This window comes from Mauremys mutica, chromosome 11 (genome assembly GCF_020497125.1).
Source record: "Mauremys mutica isolate MM-2020 ecotype Southern chromosome 11, ASM2049712v1, whole genome shotgun sequence".
Classification (NCBI taxonomy): domain Eukaryota; kingdom Metazoa; phylum Chordata; order Testudines; family Geoemydidae; genus Mauremys; species Mauremys mutica.
The window spans coordinates 741,416-764,638 of record NC_059082.1 but is presented as its reverse complement, the minus strand read 5'-3'; the positions used below and the strand labels follow the sequence as shown (position 1 = coordinate 764,638).

General features: G+C 56.3%; 2 protein-coding genes across 9 annotated transcripts; one reads left to right on the top strand and one right to left on the bottom strand.

Moving 5' to 3' along the window:
* The first annotated feature begins 533 nt into the window (after positions 1-533).
* CATSPER2 (cation channel sperm associated 2) lies at positions 534-16,136 on the top strand. Of its 7 annotated transcripts, none has more exons than XM_044981090.1 (12): positions 534-1,732; positions 1,805-1,964; positions 2,794-2,967; positions 4,309-4,377; positions 5,493-5,665; positions 6,416-6,571; positions 6,941-7,065; positions 8,739-8,917; positions 10,621-10,720; positions 14,330-14,430; positions 14,821-14,982; positions 15,811-16,136. In XM_044981090.1, the coding sequence occupies exons 1-12, from the start codon at positions 1,721-1,723 to the stop codon at positions 15,840-15,842; spliced, it is 1,443 nt and encodes a 480-aa protein (XP_044837025.1). In that variant the 5' UTR covers positions 534-1,720; the 3' UTR covers positions 15,843-16,136. The 7 variants fall into 7 exon arrangements, with proteins under 7 accessions (XP_044837025.1, XP_044837024.1, XP_044837026.1 ...); XM_044981089.1 differs by having other exon boundaries at positions 14,327-14,430; XM_044981091.1 differs by having other exon boundaries at positions 2,754-2,967; positions 14,327-14,430.
* Positions 15,996-22,095, bottom strand: LOC123344663 (zinc transporter ZIP1-like). Of its 2 annotated transcripts, none has more exons than XM_044981097.1 (3): positions 21,796-22,095; positions 18,592-18,722; positions 15,996-18,341 (listed from the first exon to the last, which is right to left on the bottom strand). In XM_044981097.1, the coding sequence occupies exons 1-3, from the start codon at positions 21,854-21,856 to the stop codon at positions 17,685-17,687; spliced, it is 849 nt and encodes a 282-aa protein (XP_044837032.1). In that variant the 5' UTR covers positions 21,857-22,095; the 3' UTR covers positions 15,996-17,684. The 2 variants fall into 2 exon arrangements, with proteins under 2 accessions (XP_044837032.1, XP_044837031.1); XM_044981096.1 differs by lacking the exon at positions 21,796-22,095 and adding an exon at positions 19,034-19,145.
* Positions 22,096-23,223: the final 1,128 nt, after the last annotated feature.

Genomic DNA, 23,223 nt, shown 5'->3' with positions numbered 1-23,223 from the left:
AAGCAGCCCTCATGATTCACAAGCAGCACTTACTGCACTTCTTGGTGCAGGCTTGAGTCCCAGAGAGCCACAACTGGTGGTTCAAGCGTAACCTGAGATGCTGGAGCGTGTACCTGGGCAGTGGTTTTTCAAACACTTTCAAACTGAAGGTTGCTTCTTTATCTGACTGTATCTTCTTTATCTGAGACCTTCTTGGATGCTCCCCGCTGCACCCTCCTGCACCTTCCCTACTGCAACAGTAGCACCCGCGTCCATGAAAAAGCTCTTTGTGCAGGATGAGGAAAGGCCTAGTCCACACAAGCTGAGTAGGGTCCCAGCACCTTCCACCCACTGGCAGCCCCGCCAATCAGTGCCTTCCCCTCCCGACCCACACCTCCTGATCAGCTGTTTCCTGGTGTGCAGAAGACTGGAGGGGGAGGAGCAAGGGCACTGCAGGCTCAGGGGAGGGGATGGGAAGGGGTGGACTGGGGCAGGGCCTGTGGCAGAGCCAGGGGTTGAGCAGTGAGCACCCCCTGGCACATTGGAAAGTTGGTGTCTGTAGCTCCAGCCCCGGAGTCGGTGCCTGTACAAGGAGACGCATATTAACTTCTGAAGAGCTGCATCTGGCTCCGGAGCCACAGGTTGGCCACCCCTAGCCCAGGATCTCTGTCTGGAGCGCCCAGCTCTGGGCCTACTTCCTCCTTTTGCTTTCCTCCCACTCCCCTAGGCTTGGTGTTTCCCACAGGTGTGGCAAGGCCAGCTTCAGCCACTGTGTCCCAGTCAGATCATTAACCCCTTCCCTCCTTGCTCCAGTAAGGGGTTTGTGCACCTTGACACACTAATGCACTGGGTGTGTCTGGAATGTTTCATTTTCTCTGCCAGATTCTGGATTTTACACTTATTAGTGGTTACAGGCCTGACTGCTCTGATTCACCTGGGCCACTGTGAAGTTCTGTCCTTGTGTCATCAGTGCATTTGATCACAGATGAATTCACACTAACCCTGGGAACATAAAAGACGTTAACAGAGTCCAGGACCCAAGTCAGACAGAGAAATAGAAAGAACTCTGCTTGGAGCCTTTGCCCACGGGACATTTTCCCCCTATCCCTCAGAGTGAAGCTTTCTCTGAAGACTGCCAAGGCACAGCAGAAGCTTTTTAGATGGCCAGACTGCCTCTGATTTCAGGAGCACATGCTCAGGCTTGGAAGGATTCAATTTTTGTTATCAGTAAATGTTAGCAAACATCGATGTTACCACACACAGACAAACCGGTGAACAAATATTTCCAGTGGTGATAACAGAAATTTACAGATAGGCAAAGTAAGACAAATGCTGCTTGGGAACTTCAGAGTCAGCTTGAAGGATGTTTACTCTGTATGTTCTGACATGTGATGCTGACAGTTTGTGCTTTGATCGTTATAACATTTTATTTTTTTGAATATTGGGGGCTACTGTCATCAAATAACAATTGTCTGACCCCCTCGACTTCCCACAACTGTGAAACTTTAAATAGATGAATGTAAAAAAAAACCCCAAACTTAAATGAATATTGATCCTATCCATCAAAACTGTTAAAAAATAAATCAACTTCTGCCAAACCGCTTATGCGCCACTGAGCACCTGCCAGCCATGTCCCCTTCCTTTAGTCCAGACTGTGAGGTCACTGCAGAGTTCTGTGATGATACAGCAAAGAACCTTCTGATCCGCGCAGGGAACAAGAAGGAGAAGCCAAGCTGGACTCATGAATTCCCAGGTAAGAGCTCTCTTTGGGGGGGTCTCCATTCCAGACTGTCTCCATGCTGCTGCTTTCTTTCTCTCTTTTCAGAGCCCAGAGGATGCTTCCCAAACCAAAGTCAGCTCCCCATTTACGCTGCTTCCCCGAGCTGACGCCATTCGCTCCAAGCTGATCTACACCTTCTACTTGATTGACCACCTTCAGGGACTGAGCCATGCCATCCCACGGCACAATATCCAGGATTTCCTTGGTAACAAGCCACTCTCACTATGCCAACACCTGTGAGGGGGTGGAATGAATGAGGAGCTCAGACACCTCTCAGCATCTCACCTTGAGTGCTTCTCTCCCCCTACAAACCACATGCAGGGACCCCCACCCCCCAGCAACATTCCCTATGCTTCTCGCTCTGCTGGGCAGGCCTGCCGAGTTTCTCCGTGCTGACTGGGTAAGCTGAGGTCACTAGAGAGAGCTCTGGGCACTGAGGGTGGTGAGCCCATCTCTCTCCTAGGGTTTGACACAGTGCCCACACTGCGGGATCAGAACATGCGGGTGTTTCTCTCCCCAGGAGCAGGATTGCTGACATTAACCTAGCATTGACTCCGGAGGAGGTGTGGGCGAGGTGGTGGGTTCCTGGAAGTGCCAGCCTGATTGGCTTCCTTCCACATCCTAGCTGCAAATGGCAATGTGATGTGGCTGGGGCTGCAGCTGGGCCGTGGCTCTATACTGGGGTTTGGGGTGAGTTGTCTAAGCTGCTCTCCTACCTGTATTTATTCTCCACAACTGAGGCAGGAAAGGCCCAGATCCAGTCAAAATGAATGGAAATGGATGGACGTTAGAAGGCTAAATACCTTTGAGGATCTGGGCCAAAATGTGTGTTTTTCTGCACCCATGCAGCTCCCCCAGGGGAATCACGCAGCAGTGCAGGCAGGGGACAGGAATTTTCACCCGTTCTCTTTACTGACTGAAACTCTCTCCTGCTGGGGACAGGTCTAGCTGTGCTGGACTCTCTGGCTCCTCTTCCTCCCTGCATGTCCTCCAGGAACCGCCTGGGAGGAGTTCTGTGTCACTGTTCCCTACAGACCCCAAGAAGCAGAGGAAGCTGATGTTCACAGACCATCACCAGCTGGTTCGTTTCAACATAACCCCCGTCAGGAACACCATCATCACCCCAGAGAAACGCCTGCGCAACCGCATCCAAGTGCGCTGCAGCCGCTGGCCTCCCCTGGCCATGTGGGCATCCTGGGTCCTGAACAGTATCCTTTGACAACTCAGGACTGACACTGCCATCGGGCGAGTCAGGGGGGCTGGTATGAAGAGAAGGAAAAAATAGTTCCTAAGTGTGATAGGCAGAATCAGCTGCAAGAGAAATGATGGAATCCCAGTAGCTTGGGACTGGACAAAGCGGAGAGTTGACCAGCAGGGGGCTGGATAAATCTTTTCCATCTCTGTATTCTGTGGTTCTAGTGCAGGGGTGGACAAACTTTTTGGCCTGAGGGCCACATCAGGTTTCGTAAATTGTATGGCGGGCCGGTTAGGGGAGGGAGTCATGCCCCCCCCGACTCCTGCCCCATCCAACCCCCCCGTTTCCCTGACATCCCCCCTGGGACCCCTGCCCCATCCACACACACCCACTCCTTGTCGTCTGACCACCCCCAGACCCCCACCACCCCATCCAACCCCCACTCCTTCCTGGCTGCCCCCCCAGGACCCCTGCTCCGACTGCCCCTGCCGCCTCATCCAACCCCCTCTCCTTGCTGACTGCCCCGCTGGGATCCCTGCCCCCATTCAACCCCATTCCCCCCCCCGAATGCCCTGACTCCTATCCACACCCCTGCCCCCGACCACCACCCCAATCTCCCCATCCGTTTATCCAACCCCCCCCACTCTGTGCCCCCTTACTGCGCTGCCTGGAGCCACGCCACCGCCACCTACACCACGCAGCACAGAGACCGGGTCAGGCCGGGTTCTGCAGCTGCGCTGCCCCAGGAGCTCACAGCCCCACCACCCAGAGCATTGTGCTGGCGGTGGAGCGAGCTGAGGCTGCGGGGGAACAGCAGGGAAGGGGCCGGGGGTAACCTCTGTCAGTCCCCCGGGCCGTAGTTTGCCCACCTCTGTTCTAGTGCTCAGTGCTTCCCACCTGTGTATAAAGTCCAATGTAGTGGATTAAATCTGAATTGTTGTTGCCTAATGAGGGGTGGGGTAAGTGCCATGGGGAGCGTGGTCAGGGTAGATAGAGAAGGGACAGAGATAAGGGCCAGGAAATGGGCACTTTGAGGCTCCAAACTAGAGGTGGATGGTTGTTTCTCCACATGCCTTTCCTCTGAATGGGTAAACAGCTCATGATCTCCTGTCTGCTGGTCCGGGGGCTGAGGCACATTGTGGAGGGTGTGTTAGGATGCTTGTGCTGGTATTTGGGCTTTATGGGATGCTGTGTTCCTTCGGGGGTTGTGTGTGGAGCTCTGTTACTTCAGCAGTAGAGCTGCTCTGGATACTACCCATTGTCTCCTGGGTTCTCAAGTGTAGGTGACCCAGCCCCTCTAGAGTCTGACGAATAACACACAGTTTCCTGCATATTTCTCAGCGAGAAACCCCAGGTACCATCTTCAAAAGCTTCATCATCTGTCTCATCTTCCTGAACATGCTGGTTCTTATGATCAAGAGTGGTGAGAGGGAGACAGGGCCTCCATGCGCGTGCAAGTAGTGCCAGCCCAGCAGCCTTGGGAGCTGAACCCCTCTGTGCCCAAGCATATATAGTGCTTGTGGGCTCAGGCCCCTGCAGCCTGCCTCCAGAGGCAAGAGGGGACTCCTGGGCCAGTCCATAATTGGAGCAAGGAGGCTGCCAATGAGAACCAAGTTATGGTGGTTTTGTGGTGTAGGCACCTGTCCACGACGTATTGAATTCAGAGCACCATCTAATTTCAGCTAAGCCACCAACTAGCCATCAGATGGTGGTGACTGCTCTCAATCACTGCTGCCCTGGCCTAGAGCCAGTGACATAGAGGTGGAGAGCTCAGAGCCCATCACCAGTCTCGGGCATCTCAGCCCTTCATTACTGGACTCCAGTTCCTTCCATGGGCTCATTCCCCTGCCCAAAGTCTCACCTCTCCCAGCTCTTCCCATCCTGGCTGGTGCTGTCTCTCCTCCACGTTCCTGTCTCCCACAGGGCTTAGGCACTCAGGCCCCACTCAGTTCTTTTCACTAGGGCTATGTCCTTCTACAGTGCTCCACTTGTTATAGAGTCTTTGGTGCCTGGCAGAGATTGAAGTCCCTGGTCCAAGGAGGCCACAATCCAAGCTTGGGATAACTGAGACAGGATGTGGGGGAGGGAGTTGCTAAGGCCTCTCCTGTGCCCACCTCCTCCAAGAGTCCTCACATCTCCAGTCCCCACTAGTGAGGAGCCACTTCCAGGGCCAGAGGAGAAAGACTTGACTATGCTAAACATTACCAAGCAGGGTACCACCGCCACTAGCACCATAGGAGTGTATGTAGCAGCAACGTGCATCCTGAAGTCTGCCCCGCAGGGCACAGCCAGCAAATGCCTGCGAGTTCCCAGAGACCAGTTACTTAGTGCTTCTCAACAGGTGCCCTCTCCTGCAGCCCTCTGACTCCAGGTCCAGCTTTGACTGAGCATGGCAGGGTCCTCAGCTGGGGCTGGACATGTCGAATAGTCAGTGATACACAAGGAGTTTCTGCCCGTCCCCCCCTTCATGCTATTTCCGTTCCCCAGTCAACACTTTGCTGGAGCCAGGCTTCAGCAACTGTATCTTGTGCTTCCCAGAGGTGATGGACAAGATGGATGCCAGCCTGGTGAGCCTGAAGCTCATCTTAGAGGTGACCGTCTGGGTCATCCTCCTAATTTTTATCATGGAGATTTTGCTGAATTGGATTGTCAGTTTCAGAGGCTTCTGGAAAAGCAGCTGGAATGTCTTTGACTTCAGCGTTACCATAGTGGTGAGAGACACGGGGGAGTCAACGGGGGAGGGGAAGCAAGGGGCAATGCATGGACCAAAGACTAGCTCCCTGTTGCTTCATCACCTCGAGTAGCCTTGTGCCCAGAAAGGTCTGGTGGGACTCTCAGTTCAGGGGGCTTTCTCAAGGGGTCCCAATGCAGGACAGAGACTGCTCCTGTTTGGCTACTCAAGCTCGTTATTGGTCATGTATTGTGGTGCCCAAATGCCTCAAAACTACCAGTGGTTTTGTGATGCTTATATCTGCCCTCTAGGGAGTTCCAATCCATCACCCAGTTCCAGCATCACCACTTTGGGCTATGTGGTGTCTCTTCTGGCCTCAGCTCCTGGAGTCATGGGATTGTGAAACTCACTTTCATTATAAGCAAAAAAAAGTAAAAGGGACATTTCTGGTTAGGAAGAAAAAGCTGGAAATGTGACCCCTAAAGGCTTAGAACTTAGAAAGCAAAGACAAGAACCAGAATTTAGTATTTTTAAAGCCATGATTCTGGGGGCGCCGACTCATGCTTTCTAACAATCAGTGTGGATGCAGCTGCCAGCCCCTCTTACACTCCCTGCCATCCTGGCCCAAACCTTGGGGGAGAAGTCTGCAATGCGGGGGGTGTGTGTGTGTGGAGTTTGATGCCCTGTGAAGTGGCTGGAGGGGGGCAGGTGATGTGTAGCTTGGCCTGACTGTGCAGAGCAGCATAACCTGAGCATGGTCATCTTGCTGCTCTGTTCCCTTGGCTCATAGTCCGTGATCCCTGAGTTCCTGGACTTGACTGGCATAACCAACAAGATAGCTGCCATGAGACTCATCAGGGCCTTTCGCATCCTCCGCACCTTAAAGCTCTTCTCAAAATTCCGGCAAGTTCGGGTGATCATCCTGGCAATAGCAAAGACCTTGAAGGTACAAGACCGGTGAGGTGGGGGCCTGCTGAGACAGGTGCCAGGGCTGGGGGAGCTGCATGTGTGCCAAACTGCCTCCGGTTGGTTAGTCTCCCAGCACTCAGCCTTGCCCCGGGTACAGAGCACTGGCCTCCCACCTGCCCGTTTATGGAACCCCAGCCCCTATTGCTCACACACTGAGGTCAATTTTTAACAACCCCACCCCCAGGAGCCCCTGGCTGCACCTGCCCCATTTTGCTCCTCGCGACTGCAGGCCTTGTTGAGCAGCATCTTTGCTGTACTAAATCTAATCTCGACTGTAAGCTCCCTGGGCAGCACCAGCCCCAAGCGCCCCTCAGCCCCGGCTCCTCTCTGCTTCTCCCTTGCCCAGGCCATGACCTTCATCCTGCTGCTCTTGGTGGTTTTCTTCTCTGTGTTTGCCGTATCTGGCATCTTCTTCTTCGAGAGCTACAGTCGGTCAGACCGCACCGACCTGGAGTACAGCATGTATTTCAGGTACATCTCCTTGCTTACGGTGGTGCAATGCCCTGTCACCCAGCAGCAAGACACCCTCTTCCCTCTGGCCATAGGGGGGTGCTGTCCTACTCTTCCACCTTTCTATTCCTGCTCCTCAGCTGGGTGCTCTCACAGCCTCTGGGAGGACAGGGGGCTGCAGAGCCAGCTGGAAGGAGCGGAGCAGTGGGGATGCAGGTGGCCCCGGGCTGGGGGATACACTGACACTTTACAGCTGGGCACTGATGGTGCTGGGCTCCAGTGGGACACCCGCAAGGCCTAGCAGCTGCAAAAAGCTGGGCTTTGTGCTTGATGGCACCCACCTCCCCCCTCAGACTTCAGTGCCTTCCCTTTGGTGTACGTATGTGGTCTAACTCTGGAACTGCTGGATGCTCTTGGAGATGCCGAGGGCAGTCATGGTGCTGTGTAGCATTGATACAAGGCTGCAGCTCACAAGCCCTGGCTAGTGTCTGACTTGGACCATGTTAGTCTAGACCTCCATGTGAGGGGGGCAGTGGCTGTCATGAAGTCCCCGGGTGATGCTTTGGAACTGCTCCCTACAAAGCCAGTCAGGACTCTGGTGAAGTCTCCTCTCTGTGAGCAGACTGTCTTCACGGCAAGCAGCTCACACGGCTTCACCTTCCTGGGTCTGACCTTTGGACCATTCAGCATCCTCTGCCTCTCTGTGCGCTGACCACAGCGAGTCCGCCCAGGCAGGGTCCTGGGGAAGCCAGAGGGTCCTGTACCCCCACTGCGCAGTCAGACGTGACTCTCAGCCAGCCAGTAAAACAGAGGTTTATTCGATGACAGGAACAGGGTCTAAAACAGAGCTTGTAGGTACAGAGAACGGGGCCCCTCAGCCAGGTCCATTCTGGGGAGCAGTGAGCCAGACACCCACGTCTGCCCTCACTCCTCATCCCCAGCCAGCCCCTCCTCCTCTGCTTTGTTTCTTTCCCGGGCCAGGAGGTCACCTGATTCCTTTGTTCTCCAACACCTTTAGCATCCCCTTGCAGGGGGAAAGGGCCCAGGCCATCAGTTGCCAGGAGACAGAGTGTTGACATTTATGCACACTGGCCCTTTGCTCTGCAACAATCACACCCCCTGGAGACTTAAGAAATGCATAGGGGAAACTGAGGCACCCACACAGTGTTCAGAGGAAACATTAAGAACAGTCCCACTTGGTCACATTGGCATAGGCAGGTGGAGAGAACAGGGGAAGTGATCCAAAAAAAAAGTGAGTAAAAGCGCTGCAGTGGTTGGCGCCTTTTTTTTTTTGATCGCTCCCCGTTCCCTCCGATTGAATAAAAATAAAAAAGGTGCCAAGAAATTGACAAGGCACTACTTGTGCTCAGTGGGGGAGCGGCCGCTGCCCCGCTCCCCACCTAGCTACGCTACTGGAGAGGGGCCTGCCTGTTGTGTATGGCTGAATGCTGAGGCCAAGCAAACTGCTCACCTGTGTGTCATGCTGTCACCTTCCCAGAATAAGGGCCACAACTAACTGATGCCAGCCCCCTCCTCTGCAGCATGCAGCACTCATCACCACTGCCTCTGCACTTGGACTCAGCCGAGAGATCACCAGCAAAGCAGCAAGCGGCCCAGAGCCAACTTGGATCCCGCAGGCATCAATAGGCCTCACAATCAAAGCAACATGCCCTGAAGCTGTTCTCTGCCTGCAGGGATCTCCCCAACACCCTGGTGACATTGTTCATCCTCTTCACCATGGATCACTGGTACGCCCTTCTCCAGGACACCTGGAAGATACCTGAGATGAACAAGCTCATCAGCAGCCTCTACATCATCCTCTGGCTGCTGATTGGATCCTTCATGTTCAGGAACTTCTTTGTGGCAATTATGGGTAAGTGCCTAGGCCCTGCACACTGCCAAGGCCGCAGGAACACTACAGCCGCCCATGCTGGCATGCGGTGGGGCTCTGGCGGTCCCCAAGCAAAGCCCTCTGCCTATGGTGGCTCACTACTGCTACATCTAGTTCCCCTGCAAAGCAAAGTATGGGCCCTTCTCAGCTTCTGGTGGCACCTGGTTCAGGCTAGTGTGGGGGGCTTTCACCTTATAAACTCAGGACATGTCTTGCCCCTGTCCTTGCAGACTCTCTGGACAACTAGAAAATTCCTAGAATCACAGCAGGACAGGGAGCAAGCACAGGAAAGCAGAGTAATTGGGAGGTGGGGATTGTGATTTGGTCAGACCTGTTCAATTGAAACATCTCCACATCTAGTTGGCAGCCGGTATCAAGCGGAGTGCCCCAAGGGTCAGTCCTGGAGCCGGTTTTCTTCAATATCTTCATTAATGATCTGGAGGATGGCGTGAACTGCACCCTCAGCAAGTTTGCAGATGACACTAAACTGGGAGGAGTGGTTGATATGCTGAAGGGTAGGGATAGGATACAGAGGGACCTAGAGAAATGAGGATTGGGCCAAAAGAAATCTGATGAGGTTCAACAAGGACAAGTGCAGAGTCCTGCACCTAGGATGGAAGAATCCCATGCACTGCTACAGACTAGGGATCGAGTGGCTAGGCAGCAGTTCTGCAGAAAAGGACCTAGGGGTTACAGTGGATGAGAAGCTGGATATGAGTCAACAGTGTGCCCTTGTTGCCAAGAAGGCCAATGGCATTTTGAGCTGTATAAGTAGGGGCATTGCCAGCAGATCGAGGGACGTAATCATTCCTCTCTATTTGGCATTGGTGAGGCCTCATCTGGAGTACTGTGTCCAGTTTTGGGTCCCACACTACAAGAAGGATGTGGAAAAATTGGAAGGAGTCCAGTGGAGGGCAACAAAAATGATTAGGGGGCTGGAGCACATGATTATGAGGAGAGGCTGAGGGAACTGGGATTGTTTAGTCTGCAGAAGAGAAGAATGAGGGGGGATTTGATAGCTGCTTTCACCTACCTGAAAGGGGGTTCCAAAGAGGATGGATCTAAACTGTTCTCAGTGGTACCAGATGACAGAACAAGGAGCAATGGTCTCAAGTTGCAGGGGGGAGGTTTAAGTTGGATATTAGGAAAAGCTTTTTCACTAGGAGGGTGGTGAAGCACTGGAATGGGTTACCTAGGGAGGTGGTGGAATCTGCATCTTTAGAGGTTTTTAAGGTCAGGCTTGACAAAGCCCTGGCTGGGATGATTTAGTTGGGAATCGGTCCTGCTTGGAGCAGGGGGTTGGACTAGATACCTCCTGAGGTCCCTTCCAACCCTGATATTCTATGATCTGACAAACCGGGAGGACTGGTGCCAAAGGTTCAACACCTCCACCCCTTTGGTTAGGGGCTGAAGGAATCCCAGCCCAGCTCTCTGGTACTCCAAGGAGACTGCCAGCAAAAAGAAGGTACAATTTGATGTTCCTATGGTTACAGGAAATGTAGAAATAAACCCTGTTTTGAAAATAACCTTCTGGCTGCTGCCCTAGATCCCAGCTCACCAGGCCAGGGCTCTGTGCAGCAATGGTACAAGGAAGGGTAACAGTCCGTAGGAGCCTCCATGCCCCTGCTGTCCCTCCTAAGACCCTCAGGACCCCCCAGGCTTAATGGGGGCTCTGGGTTTGTCAGTGACTAATTTCCAGACTATCCGGAGTGACCTGGCTGAAGAGGTGAAGCAGATAGAGGCCCAGAAGAAAGCAGATTTATTTAAAATACAGATTAGAGAGAGGTGAGTGAGCATAGCACCCACCCCATTTTAGGCTGGCCTGGGAGTTCCCCTAGCAGCCAGGGACCACCACACCCTCTAGTCTGCCCTCCTGTGCAGACCAAGCCAGTGGTCCCTCCCTGCCACCACCACCAGACCAAAGTATGACAGCCCCCAGGAGATGCAGCTGTCCTGTGCCCCGGCAGAGCCCAGGAGGGACCAAGGGGCGCCAGTGCCCAGGAGGGACCAAGGGGCGCCAGTGCCCAAGGCCCCTGCAGTGGCAGGAGATGATTATGTGAGATGGTTACGGGGTCAAGGGTGTAATCCAGAGCAGCAAGGGGCTGAGTCACCACCTGCCCTGTAACCCTGGCTATCTCAAATGCTTTGCTACTGTAACTCCCTGCCCAGCATGTTCACAGTCAGCAACAAGCAGGCAGGCAGGTCCCACCCTGAGTGTGTGCGCTTCATAGCCCTGGTCCAGCAGCTCTGACCCCAGCAGCCTGCCAGCCCCACTCCAGTCCCTGCTCTCTACCAGGCGTGGGTGCTACTTGCAGAGTGATGCCAACGTACACCCAGTCCTAAGTCTTCCCCCGTCCATGTGCTCTGTAACGTCCTGCCCTCTCCTGGACAGGTCAGAGACATAATATGGCTTGTTTGTTCCTTAAGACACAAAAGAACATCACAGCACAATTACTGGGGTAAATACACCCTCTTCTACACACACAGCATTGAGTTGGTTTACAGTAAAAATAATTAATAATAATAAAGTATTAACAATAGGTCTAGGGTCAGTGATGCCAACTAACAGGAATAAAGTTAGAAGGGTTACAACACACATCTAAAAGTCTCAAGCTTAATCCAGCAAGCTGCAGGCTTTGTTCAAGCTGTTGGCTCTGACCAGTCATTCATCTTTGCCGCTATAGCTGACTTTCCCTGTCAGGACCTTCCACAGAAGTACCAGGTGCTGGTTTCCCTAGGTGAAAGATCTTTGCCTAAGAAGGTTTATCACCTACACTTAGGCTAGGTGTACACTAGCACTTGAACAACAAAACTTGTGTCTTTCAGAGGTGTTAACTCTCCCCTGCCCCTGAAAGACAAAAGTTTTGGCACAACAAGCCCCAGTGAGAACAGCACATTGTTGGCAGGAACAACACAAATGCCGCTTGCTGCTCATTGCGGGTGCAAGTTTTTTGTCGGCAGGAGAGCTGACAAACAGCGGCTACACTGCCCGACTTTTAGCGGCACGGCTGTAGCGATACAGCCATGTTGCTAAAAGCTGTGTAGTGTAGACACAGCCTCAATTCCCAGACACTTCAACTCCTGCTTGGCTGAAGGGCATCTCTCAGTTTGCACGAGTTCTGTTCCCCTCTGTGTGTCCAGTGATACATGCCAAAGATGGCATCCGTCCATGCGTATAGCTCCCGAAGTTCAATGTCTTTGTTTCAAGAGGCAGGTGGCCTCATGCTACTTCCCCACTTCCTGTGGGCTTCCCACCCCCTGCCCGTGAATGGGGCTGCGGTTGTTCTGAGACGGGTAAACAGGTGCTTTCCCTTGATCTGGGAAGGATCCTTTTTCTCCCTGGTTGGCCGCAGACTTTCAGGCACAATATCATTAAGTATCCAGATTCCTTATACAAGGTTAATACAGATCTCTCATAATATTATTACTCACCAGCATGGCATCAACTTCCAGAAAAGACCTCACTTGAGACACTTCTGTAATACAGTGATACTGCATTCAATCAGCCAATTCCATTGCTGATCATTCAGGCTCTTTACAGACCAGTAAATCTTTGCAATGAACTTTTCTGAGGTCACCCCTCAAAGTGACGTTCATTCAAGCTGAGGAAGGCGACAAGGAGTCTGGTGGTGAAGGAAGCTCCATGTTTTTTCTTCCTCCAGGGGACAGCTTAATAGCTTTGTCTACCTAATGTGTAAAAATGGACCTTCATTGTCCTTGCCTGAAGGCCAGACTGGCCAGAGAATCAACTACACATTCTTTTGTCTAGGGCAGACTCCCCCAGCATGCCCAGTTTAGTCATAACTGCAGCACATATCCATAACTCAATCCACACCATGTACATACATCACAAGAATACGAATGATCAGTAAGTTAGTAGTTTTCAAATGATACCTCACAAGGCACATTTTGTACAAAGATTATTACAATAGTGTGTAGGGTATGAATACTGGGGGGTTACGGTCGGACATATACCCAGATAATCTGGGCAAGTGACCCACACTCTCACGCTGCAGAGGAAGGCAAAAGTCCCTTGTCACAGATCCACAGGGTTGGTGCTATGCCCCCAGCTTTGGAACAGTCTCTTGGGGGAGCCTCTTTAATGGGTCAGACCCCCCGGGGGGGTCTCACGCTGCCTTCAGGGTCCGCCACACATTCTCACCACCTCTGGAGCTCCAGCCCTCCTGCTTCACAGCGGGAGCTCTGCCCAGCGAGTCCAACTGCGACAGCCCAGCAGAGACTCACCCACTCTGCAGGGACTAAGCACCTCGCCCAGCGGCTGCAGGGACACACGCTGTGAAAACAGTCAGGTTTAGTCACCTGGACACGCCTAGGGAGGCCTTCGGGCAGCACAGAGAAATGAAGGTCCGTGCTGGTCAGCCCACAGCACTTCACCAGCCCCGCTGCCGTGAAGCCCAGTTCAGGCTCCGTCTCTCCCTGCTGCCTTCCTTAGTTCCTGGGTGAAAAGCCAAGGCCTTATTATTCCCCCATCTTCCCCCTCCCCATCCTTTGGTCTCCCCTCTGATGGCTAGAAACCACCACCTAATTTCCAGCCTGAATTTGTTCTTGGCCAGTTTATCCCCATTTGTTCTTGTGCCAACATTGTCCTTTAGTTTCAATAGCTCTTCACCCTCCCTGGTGCTCATCTCCCTGATGTGTTTATAGCAGTCATAGCCCCTTTCTGCCTTCATTGTGCCAGGCTAAACAAGACCAGCTCCTCCGGTCTCCTCCCATAAGGCAGGACCTCCATTCCCCTAGTAGCTCTTCTCTGTATCTGTTCCAGTCTGAATTCATTTTTCTTGCCCCTGGGTGACCAGAACTGTACACAGTGCCTCATACACTGGCATGAATACTTCTCTCTGCTGGAAGCGCCTTGTCTGCTAGGAGTGGATTTGCCTTTTTTTGCAGTGCATCACTGATAGCTCATGCTTGATCACAGGATGACTAACACCCCCAGCTCTCTCTCCTCCTCTGCTGCTTCCAACTGAGGTTTGCAGAGATGCCCTTGGGGCGAGCGTGGGCATCCATAAGCATTAAGGGATGGCAAAGATGGGCGAGTCCTGAGGGTCTCCCCAGAGTAGTGGGTACAGCCCCCCTGCATTCACCACAGCACCCTGTCCTCAAAAGGGCAGGGACCGCAGGGTTTGGCCTTAACTCTGAGAACTCAGCCCTGGGCACAGGCACCTGCATACAATACAGGGCTCTCAGGGCACAGCCCCTGCACCCACACCCACCCTAGCTGGACCTGGACTGCTTGCCTGCCAGACCCTTTATTCCAGGCCATGGCTGAGCCAGCCCCAGGGCTGTGGCTGACCTGAGTCACCATCCGTGGTAGGGTTTAGAACCAGCAGCGTTTCTCTCCAGCAATATGTTGGGTTCCTCTCTCTTCAGCAGGTCTCAGGCCTCAGGCTTGGAGGTGGGCCCAGGAGCAGAGGCACCCCCTAGTGCGCAGCAGTTGGAGTACAAGGTGGTAGTGAAGCAGAGCGTGAAGGACTGTAAGTGCACGTGTCCCACACAGGGCAGGGGGAGCGTTCGCCTAGCTGCAGGAGCCTGAGCAGAGTTGTGCTGAGCTAACTCTGCTTCTGTTCTGCATCTCACTGTGCTGGGGAGGCTGCAGCCTGGGGATACCCCTTCCTGGGAGCACCAAACCCAAGGCCTTGGGTGCAGGGGCAGAAAGCAGCAGAAGGGAAGACCGCAGTGAGCCACTCTCCTTCCCCCAGCAGCAGGAATCCCTGTTCCATGTGCCAGGGGAGGGGGCATTAGACAGAAGGGCCCTTTACCTCCCCTCACAGCAGGGCAGGAATCTCATCCCACCATGCAGGAGATGCACGGGAATCGAGGGGGGCCTTTGCCAGTCCTGAAGCTGCAGTCTTTGCCTCTGCCAGTGGACTGGGAGACATACATCCACCAGAACCTGCAGAGCCTAGTGGAGGTAAATGAGGATGGGCAGGTGGTGTGGCCCAGCGACTCCCTCTTCCGTTACTTCGAACTGCTGGAGCAGCTGCAGCACAACCTGGAAGAGCGCAAGAGGCTGCAGCACTACGCAGGTGAGTAGGAGACAAACAGCAGGGTGAAGGGGGCAGGTTCCTGAGCACACATGGGTGAGCAAACCCAGCACAGGAAGATGTGCGCCTGCCCCTCTTTTGAGGCACTGCCTGGCCTCCTTTCTGCCTGCAGCATTTCATTCTTCTCAGCTCAGCCCTCCCACCAGCACCAGTGAAACAACCCCCCCAGCTAGGGAACAGGGCTCCCTGCAAGGTAGTTTCCATGCCCCAGGCCTGCTCCCTCCCCAGTTTGCTCTTGGGGCAGGGCATGCCCATTGCTATTGACCAGGAAGGCTAGTTGTCCCCCATTCATAACTAGGTGCCCAGAATGGAAGAGACTGTTCCAGGGGCAGTCACCTGAGGGCAGGGTCTGCTCTGTACCAGCTCTGCACACAAAGCCCACAGTGGCACTGCCTTTGCCCCGTCCTGGCACCAGCATCCTCCCAGGCTGAACTGCATTGGATTGTCTACCCCCTTCTTTATTTCTCTGACTTCCCTGGGATGTGCAGCTCCTCCCAACTTAGCATGTAGTCGCAGTGCCATCTAGCCTCAGCTTCCTGTCATGCTGTTAGATCAGCACCTCTCCACCCCTGCTGCTCAGTACAGCTGCACGAGTGGCTGGTGCCCCTTCAGGACCGTGGCAGCTCCCTACCAGCAGAAAGCCACTAACTGCAGAGATCTGAACACAGGAGTGGTTGGCCCTTGCCATTCTGCAGGACTGGGTCTCCTGGCTACAAGCTGATCAGCCCCTCAGTTCCTGTGGCTGGGGGACAGGGCCATTACTTCACCAGCAGCAAACAGCCAGACCTCGTCTACCTTCCTTTCCTACAGTCATGGCCTTATTGAACATGGAGGACAAGTAGGGAGCCGCGTCCAAGGGGCTCAGTGCAGCAGGAGAGCCCTTCCCACAAGGGGAGAAGTCAGCACCACTACGCTGCAGAGAGAACTACAGAACTGCCTGCAGGAACAGCTGCCCCAACCCCTTCCTCCCTCCCCGGCCTTCCACATTCCCCCTCCAATCCCCACACCAATCCTGCTGCAGGCTCAAGGCAGCTGGCCTTAGAGGCCGTCTTAAGACCTGGGCTAGATTAAACAGGAAGTAGCTGACCCTTGTACTTTTAGCAGCATGTGCTCATTAAACAGCTGATTCAGCCTTCCTCTCCAGGGTTCAGCCCTCTATTCCCTTCCCTCTAGCTGTGGCTGCCCCCGCTCCACTGCACAGCACAAGGGCCCCACAAGCCTGCCTCCCCTGTTCCCTTGGGGTGCGGATGCAGGCTAACTGCACCATGGTTGGCATGCTGGAGCATCTGACCTTCTCCAACAAGCAGGCTGGGTCTGAGGCAACTCAAGAACCAGCCTCCAAGCTGCAGGCCTTGCCTGGCCTGTGCTGAGGGGAGGGTGGGGAGTGCTTCCCCTCGGCTCTCTGCAGGAAGTGGCCAGCAGCGGCAGGCAGGGAACCGATAGCAGCGCCTGGATTCTTTATAGAGCTGAGCACCTCCATGTAGTTTACAGGATTCCCATCTGCTCTTGCCCACGGCAGCAGTTCCTTTGGGGCCATCCATTACTGGTGCCTCCCCCGTCTGCTAGCATCAGGGGAGTAAAGAGGCACGTGCTAGAGGTCAGCACTGCTAGACTGGGAACGGGGGGGCTCTGTTCCCAGTTCCTCCAGGACAGGCTGCGATATCACAGGCACGTCTCCCCCATCTATAGAACAGGGATAAGGCCCAGCTCACAGGAACACACAGATTGATTCTTCAGCCAGAGACCAGGCTTGTCTCAGCAAACACCCTGTGCATCGCATTCCCCGCGGTACCTGGGCTGTGACCCTGGGTCCTGCCCAGCGCCACCAGTGGTTGCCTGGGGGCAGCATCTCCTCCTCTGGCTGATGAGCAGCCCCTGCCACTCAGGTCCACAGCCGAGCCTGCCTCCTCCTAAGGCTGCAAGGAGCCAAGACTTCACTCTCCATTGCTCACCAGAGGGCACTGCAGCACCAAGCAAGCCTGGCCCGAGACAGGGCTGTTCCCCGGCTCCCAGGGCCAGTGCAGAGCATTGTCCTGCCCTCCCTCGGCGCCAGGCCCCTGCTCCCTGCGCTCCGCTCCAGGCTGGGGCAGCAGTTTCAGGGCTGGCTCTGGCCCTGCCCAGCCACCACACTCAAAGACATCTCACAGGATCAGCGCTGCCTTTCCCGTGCGATGGAGATGCACCCCCCCCCCCCACACACACAACGGGCACACCCCCTGGAGCCCATCTCCTGCCAGAACCCAGACCTCCCCCAGCAGGGAGTAGAGGGAACTGGCTTTCCTGGGCACAGCAGAGTCTTTAATACATGCCACACAATTTCCACTTGTAAAATCAGTCTGATAGACGTTTAAAAGGATAAAATGGGGGGCTGCTTTGTGAACACCCCTCATCACCACAATGTGAGTGACGGTGATCAGGCATTTACACGCTTGCCTCACCTGCTGGCCCGAGTGCAGGCATTCTGCTCATGAACAGCATACTGCTAGGCTATTAATCCAGGCCCTACTGTGTCTTCAGAGCAAAAACCAGGCTGCCCTGAACCCACCCCCAAAGGTCATCCCAGTCCATCTCTAGGAGACACTCTGGTAGCAGGGGCTGAACCTGCAGCTGACAGTTTCCCAGGCTAGTGTCTGCCTCAGTACATGTGAGCGCAGCCAGCAGCTGCCCAAGCAGGGCCAATGGCGTCAGCCCAGGAAGCGCAAGGCAGCCATGACTGAGAAGCCCAGCAGCATGGAGAGCACTTTGGGCAGGCGGCACGTTGGGGAGCTCAGTTCGTGAGGCAGGATCTCGAGGAAGGTGATATAGACGAAGGTCCCTGCAGCGATCCCTTCCAGCAGGCACTGGGCCATGGTGCTGCTGGGGCCCGGGTTCTGCATCATCACAATCCCCACTGTGATGCCAAGGGGAGACATGAGGGTGAAGGTGCCAATCAAAGCCACAAACCAGCGGGTGGGGACCTGGCTCTGGAGCAGCAGGAGGGAGAGGCTGACAGCAATCACGCTCTTGTGCACCAGGATGGCAATGCAGATCTGCAGCACCTTGGACTCCGTGTCCTGCAGCCCCACAGCCAGGCCCTCGAACAGCGAGTGCACCGACAGAGACAGGAAGAGGACAAAGGAGCGGAAGGACGAGTGGGCCCGGAAGTCTGCAGGCAAGTGGGGCACACCTGTCTCTACCACCCACTCACCAGTGCCTGCTGGCTGAGGGGTGGCCTCCCCACAGGGGAGGAGGGGGGTGGCCTCCCCTGCCCTCCGCTCACTGCAGTCCAGGACCACGTGCTCGATTATGAGAACCAGCAGGAAGCCAAGAGTCAGGACGAATTCAGGAAAGGGAAAGTCCACCTGGGGAAGCAGAGAGAGCATTGGCCCGAGCAGAGGGGTCCAGCCCCCCAACCCAGCAGAGCAGCTCCCTGGGCAGCAACCCACCACTAGTGACCTGCTTCGGTGGAGAGGACCCCGCAGCCAGCTGGCGGGGTGGGGGGGGGGTGGGGGGACTGCAGCAGGGACCCGGGAGGAACAGCCAGCCCAGCTGGCCCCCAGGGCTCGGCCCATCCCAGCGCTATTCTGGGGGTGGGGGTGGGGGGCGCCCTACCGTGATCCGCTGGCTCCGCAGCTCCTCCCGCATGTCAGACAGGGAGTCAGGGACGATGTCCAGCAGGCAGGCGGCCAGGAAGATGCCTCCGGCCACGCAGCCGACGAAGCTGCGCCACCGCCCGCGAGTCCCTGCTCCGGAGAGGGAATAGTCAGCATGGCAGCCCCCCCCCCGGGAGACCCCGGCCCGCGTGGGCGGGATCCCGGCCTCATCCCTCCCCCGGGGAGACCCCGGCCCGCGTGGGCGGGATCCCGGCCTCATCCCTCCCCCCGGGAGACCCCGGCCCGCGTGGGCGGGATCCCGGCCTCATCCCTCCCCCCGGGAGACCCCGGCCCGCGTGGGCGGGATCCCGGCCTCATCCCTCCCCCCGGGAGACCCCGGCCCGCGTGGGCGGGATCCCGGCCTCATCCCTCCCCCCGGGGAGACCCCGGCCCGCACCCACCCGCGCCCCGCAGCCGCACGGGGAGCAGCCCGCAGAGTAGCGGCAGGAGCAGCAGCCCGAGCAGGCAGCCCAGCTTGACCGCCAGCAAAGACCGCATGACGCCACCGCGGAGCTCCCTGGCCGCCCGCGCGAGTTTTAAACCCGCTCTCCGCGGGACAGGCCCCGCCCACAGGACTCCCACCCCGCACGCGGATTGGCCAAAGCCGCAGAAAGGGGCGGTTCGGGGCGGGGTCTGTACGATAAGAGGCGGGGCTTATTCTCAGGTGGGAGCGCCCCAGACACGTGGTAGCGGCTGGGCTGGTTTGTGGGTGTCAAGCGGAGGGCCTGGGCCTGGGCCGGTTCCGGTTCCGTCCCGGCTCCCCCCTACCCCACTTCTCTTTAGGCCCCAGACCCTCCTCCCCTGGCTGCTCCAAACTCAGCTCCCTCCAGCCCGGGAAGAGAGGAGCGGCTGAAAGTGCCTCCTTGTCTGTTCTCTGGGCGGGGGCAGGCTGGAGCTGGCACCTCCCTGGGAGAGGCCACCTCTGTCTGCCCCAGGGCTGGGGTGGGCTGCAGAGCTCCTGGTCAGCAGCGGTTCCTGTTCTGTCCCCCCTGAAGTGGAGACCAGAAGGGAGGTGCCCCTGGCAGCTGGGGGAGTGAGGGATAATGGGCCTTGGGACAGTGACTCGGTTCAGAACCTGGCCGTGGCTTCCTTTCACTTCCTATCACGGGGGGTGGGTTATTGGGCCATCTGGCAAAGAGGAGGGATGGGAGAATCTAGCAGCAAAAGTTTTAATGTCTGTCAATAAGTCCAACCCCCTTAGCTGCAATCTGCCTGTGAGGCCCACCCTCCTCTATCAGCCACAGTGTAGACAGAGGATTTGCAGCTAGGGTGTGTGCGCAGCACACCCCTCAAAGACATTGACAGCGCGGCTCCCCCTCCCCCATCACTGCCTCACAGCTATTTCCCAAAGACTGTCCAATACTGGAGGCTGCAGAGATGTTCTGAGCCCTGTTCCAGGGAGATGCCATTCCTGGTCCCCGGCTGGTGACCCCAGAAGCAGGAGGGGTAGCAGCTGTGTCATCCTGCCCCAGCTGTGTGGTAGCTGGCCTGCCTCAGTAATACTCTGGTGCAGCAAGGTCTGCAGACTAGCTTGATGCTGCCAAAGCCCTGGGTTTCCCTTCTGTCAGCTTTGACTTTGTAGCTTTTGGCTTTCACTCGCTGCTCTGTTGTTCTCAGATCCTGGGACAAGAGTAAAGAGGGGCCTAGCTGGCTCATTTTACATCCCCGGTGTAGCCTGTTCTGTCTTGTTCTGCTTTCCCAGCTAAGCAGCTTTAGGGCTTGTTTATACCCGGGGTCTGCACCACTTTAAAATTACAGTGGTGTAAAAATTGTGCATGGACAAGGCCTTAGTCTCACCTTGTATTTGCAACCCTGGGCCCTGCCCTCCAGGCCTCTAATCACCTGTGTTGATGTTGCCCTTATCTGGAGTTTCCTTTACTCTGTCTTTTTGTGAACAATAGGTGATCTCATGCCCTATCCTTGAGTGGGATGGGGGGAGGGTGTCTGCTGTCTGTGTGGACAGAGTTATGGGGAGCAGGGAAACTGAACCAGTGTATCTGCCTTGGGGGTGGGGAGCAGCTGAGGTATTCCTGACTCTTGCATCCCTGGAGAAGTGTGAGGGAGAAACTGCCGGGGCTCTCTGCTTGTGACAATTTTGAGGTTATGGTGAGCAATGGGAGCAATTTTCATGTTAAGGAACATTTTGCTGCAGAGTTCAGGCTTTGGAGAGTCACATGCAGAGCTGAAAGGAAAAACCACTGCTTCCTGTGAGCTGGGGAGGGGAGCAGTCCCGTTAGGGGGCTGCTTGGCAGAGGACCAGCAGGGCAAAGGAGCCAGAACCCCCAAGTTCTGGAAGGGGCCATGCCCTGGACTCCTGGGTGAGACCAGTCAATCCAAACTCTCAAGGGGCTGAGTCTCTTAAGGGTGAATGTCAAACACTTCAGGAAAACCAGCCTCCTCATCCGCTCAGAATCCAGTATGTGGGATCCTTAGAGTGACTGTGACTCGCCTTAACCCTTCAGACTCCACAGACAAGAATCTTCTCTGAGCAGCTTCTGGCTCCCAGCCCCCTAACCCTAGCCATGGGGCCCAGCCAGGGCCGGCTCCAGACCCCAGCGCGACAAGCACGCGCGTGGGGCAGCAGTTGTCATCAGGGGCGGCAGATTGGGCCGGCGGACCTGCCGCAGGCATGACTGCGGACGGTTCGCTGGTCGCGCGGCTCGGCTGGACCTCCCGCAGGCATGACTGCGGCAGCTCAACCGGAGCCGCCGGACCAGCCAACCGTCCGCAGCTGCGGGAGGTCCAGCCGAGCCGCGCGACCAGCGGACCCTCCGTAGTCATGCCCGCGGGAGGTCCGCTGCTCCCAGGGCTCCGGGGCGTCTCCTGCGCATGACTGCTTGGGGCGGCCGAATATGTAGAGCCGGCCCTGGGCCCAGCCCTTCCCTGGGATATTTGTCAAGGTCAGAAATTCCTGCCCCTTGACCTGTTTGCCCATTTGCCATTGTAGAGGGAACTAAATGGTCAAATGAACCCCAAACATGAAATCAAGCAAGCTAATTATGCCAACTGTCTAATTGCACAAACCCAAACACCCTTGCCCTGCCCCTGCCCCGCCCCTTCCCTGAGGCCACGTCCTCGATCACTCCCTCCCCTTCCTGCACTCCGCTCCCCTCACTCACACCGGGCTGGGGGGGAAGAGGGGGATGTAGCTGCTTTTATTTACCTCCTTGCGTGTCCAAGCAGCTGTTCAGTCGCCTGCCCAGGAGGGAGCTGTGACGCCCCATGGCCGGCCCACCGCAGCTGGACTGATGCTTGTATCCTGTTTTGTGCCGACCTCTCTTGCGTCTGCTTGGCCTGGAAGCAGGTGTTGCCCCCTGACCAGTTCAGGCCGCCAGTGAGGGTCAGTATGTCAGATTCCTGGCCATATTCTGCAGATGAAGGCAGGGTCCCATGGCCAAGTGGTCCAGAGCGTCTGCTGTCTGGGGCCTGGCTGCCTCCCCAGCTCGTCCCGCTGTTTGAACGGGCCACACGGTGAGCTCTTGGGTCTCCATCCCCCCGCAGCTCCCACCCCGCGGCCTTTCCAGCATGCGGAACTGAGCTGAGCTGCAGACACTCACCAGGGAGAAGCATCTGGGCGGGGGTGCCCCAGCGTGGGCTCTAACCTGCCATGTAGGATGCACAGCGCCGGGCAGGTGAAGCCCAGCTGGCATGCAGCACAGCTGTCCTCTGGGCCTGGAGGTGGAGGGTCTCTTTGTCCTGCAGACCCCCAGTTGTCAGGGTGACCGGGCCCGGCCTGCTGGGAGAAGGCAGGCAGCTGCCCCCATCCCAGGACATTTCCCCGTCTCCTTAATTATCCTGCTGGTGAAGGGAGCCCAGTAGGCCATGGCCCAAGACATCAATAATGGAGCAGGCAGGCCATTGTTCACGGGCAGAGGCATCCGGGCTGGCGGAGATCAGCCAGGCTGTGCAGGGACAGGCCTCAGGTTACAGGCTCGCGCCAGGGGCTGGCGGAGCAGAGACCAGCAGTGTCAGGTGTGGCAGGACAAATACATCGATTGTGCACAGCTTTCTGAGCCCTGTGAGGGGGCTGGGCTGCTGGTACCAGGGCTGGCGGGCTGGGCTACGGGCACAGGGGGGCCTGGGAGATGGGCTATTGGTACAGAGGTGGGGGAAAGTCTCGGTCTCTATCAGTGGGGGGAGGGGAGCAGCCCGTATGGGAGGGTGGGAGGTCGGGCTCTATCAGTGGGGGGAGGGGAGCAGCCCGTATGGGAGGGTGGGGGGTTGGGCTCTATCAGTGGGGGGAGGGGAGCAGCCCGTATGGGAGGGTGGGGGGTCGGGCTCTATCAGTGGGGGGAGGGGAGCAGCCTGTATGGGAGGGTGGGGGGTCGGGCTCTATCAGTGGGGGGAGGGGAGCAGCCTGTATGGGAGGGTGGGGGGTCGGGCTCTATCAGTGTCGGGAGGGGACCAGTCAGAAAGCCAGTCTCGCGGGTCGGGCTCTATCAGTGGGGGGAGGGGAGCAGTCTGTATGGGAGGGTGGGGGGTCGGGCTCTATCAGTGGGGGGAGGGGAGCAGCCCGTATGGGAGGGTGGGGGGTCGGGCTCTATCAGTGGGGGGAGGGGAGCAGCCCGTATGGGAGGGTGGGGGGTCGGGC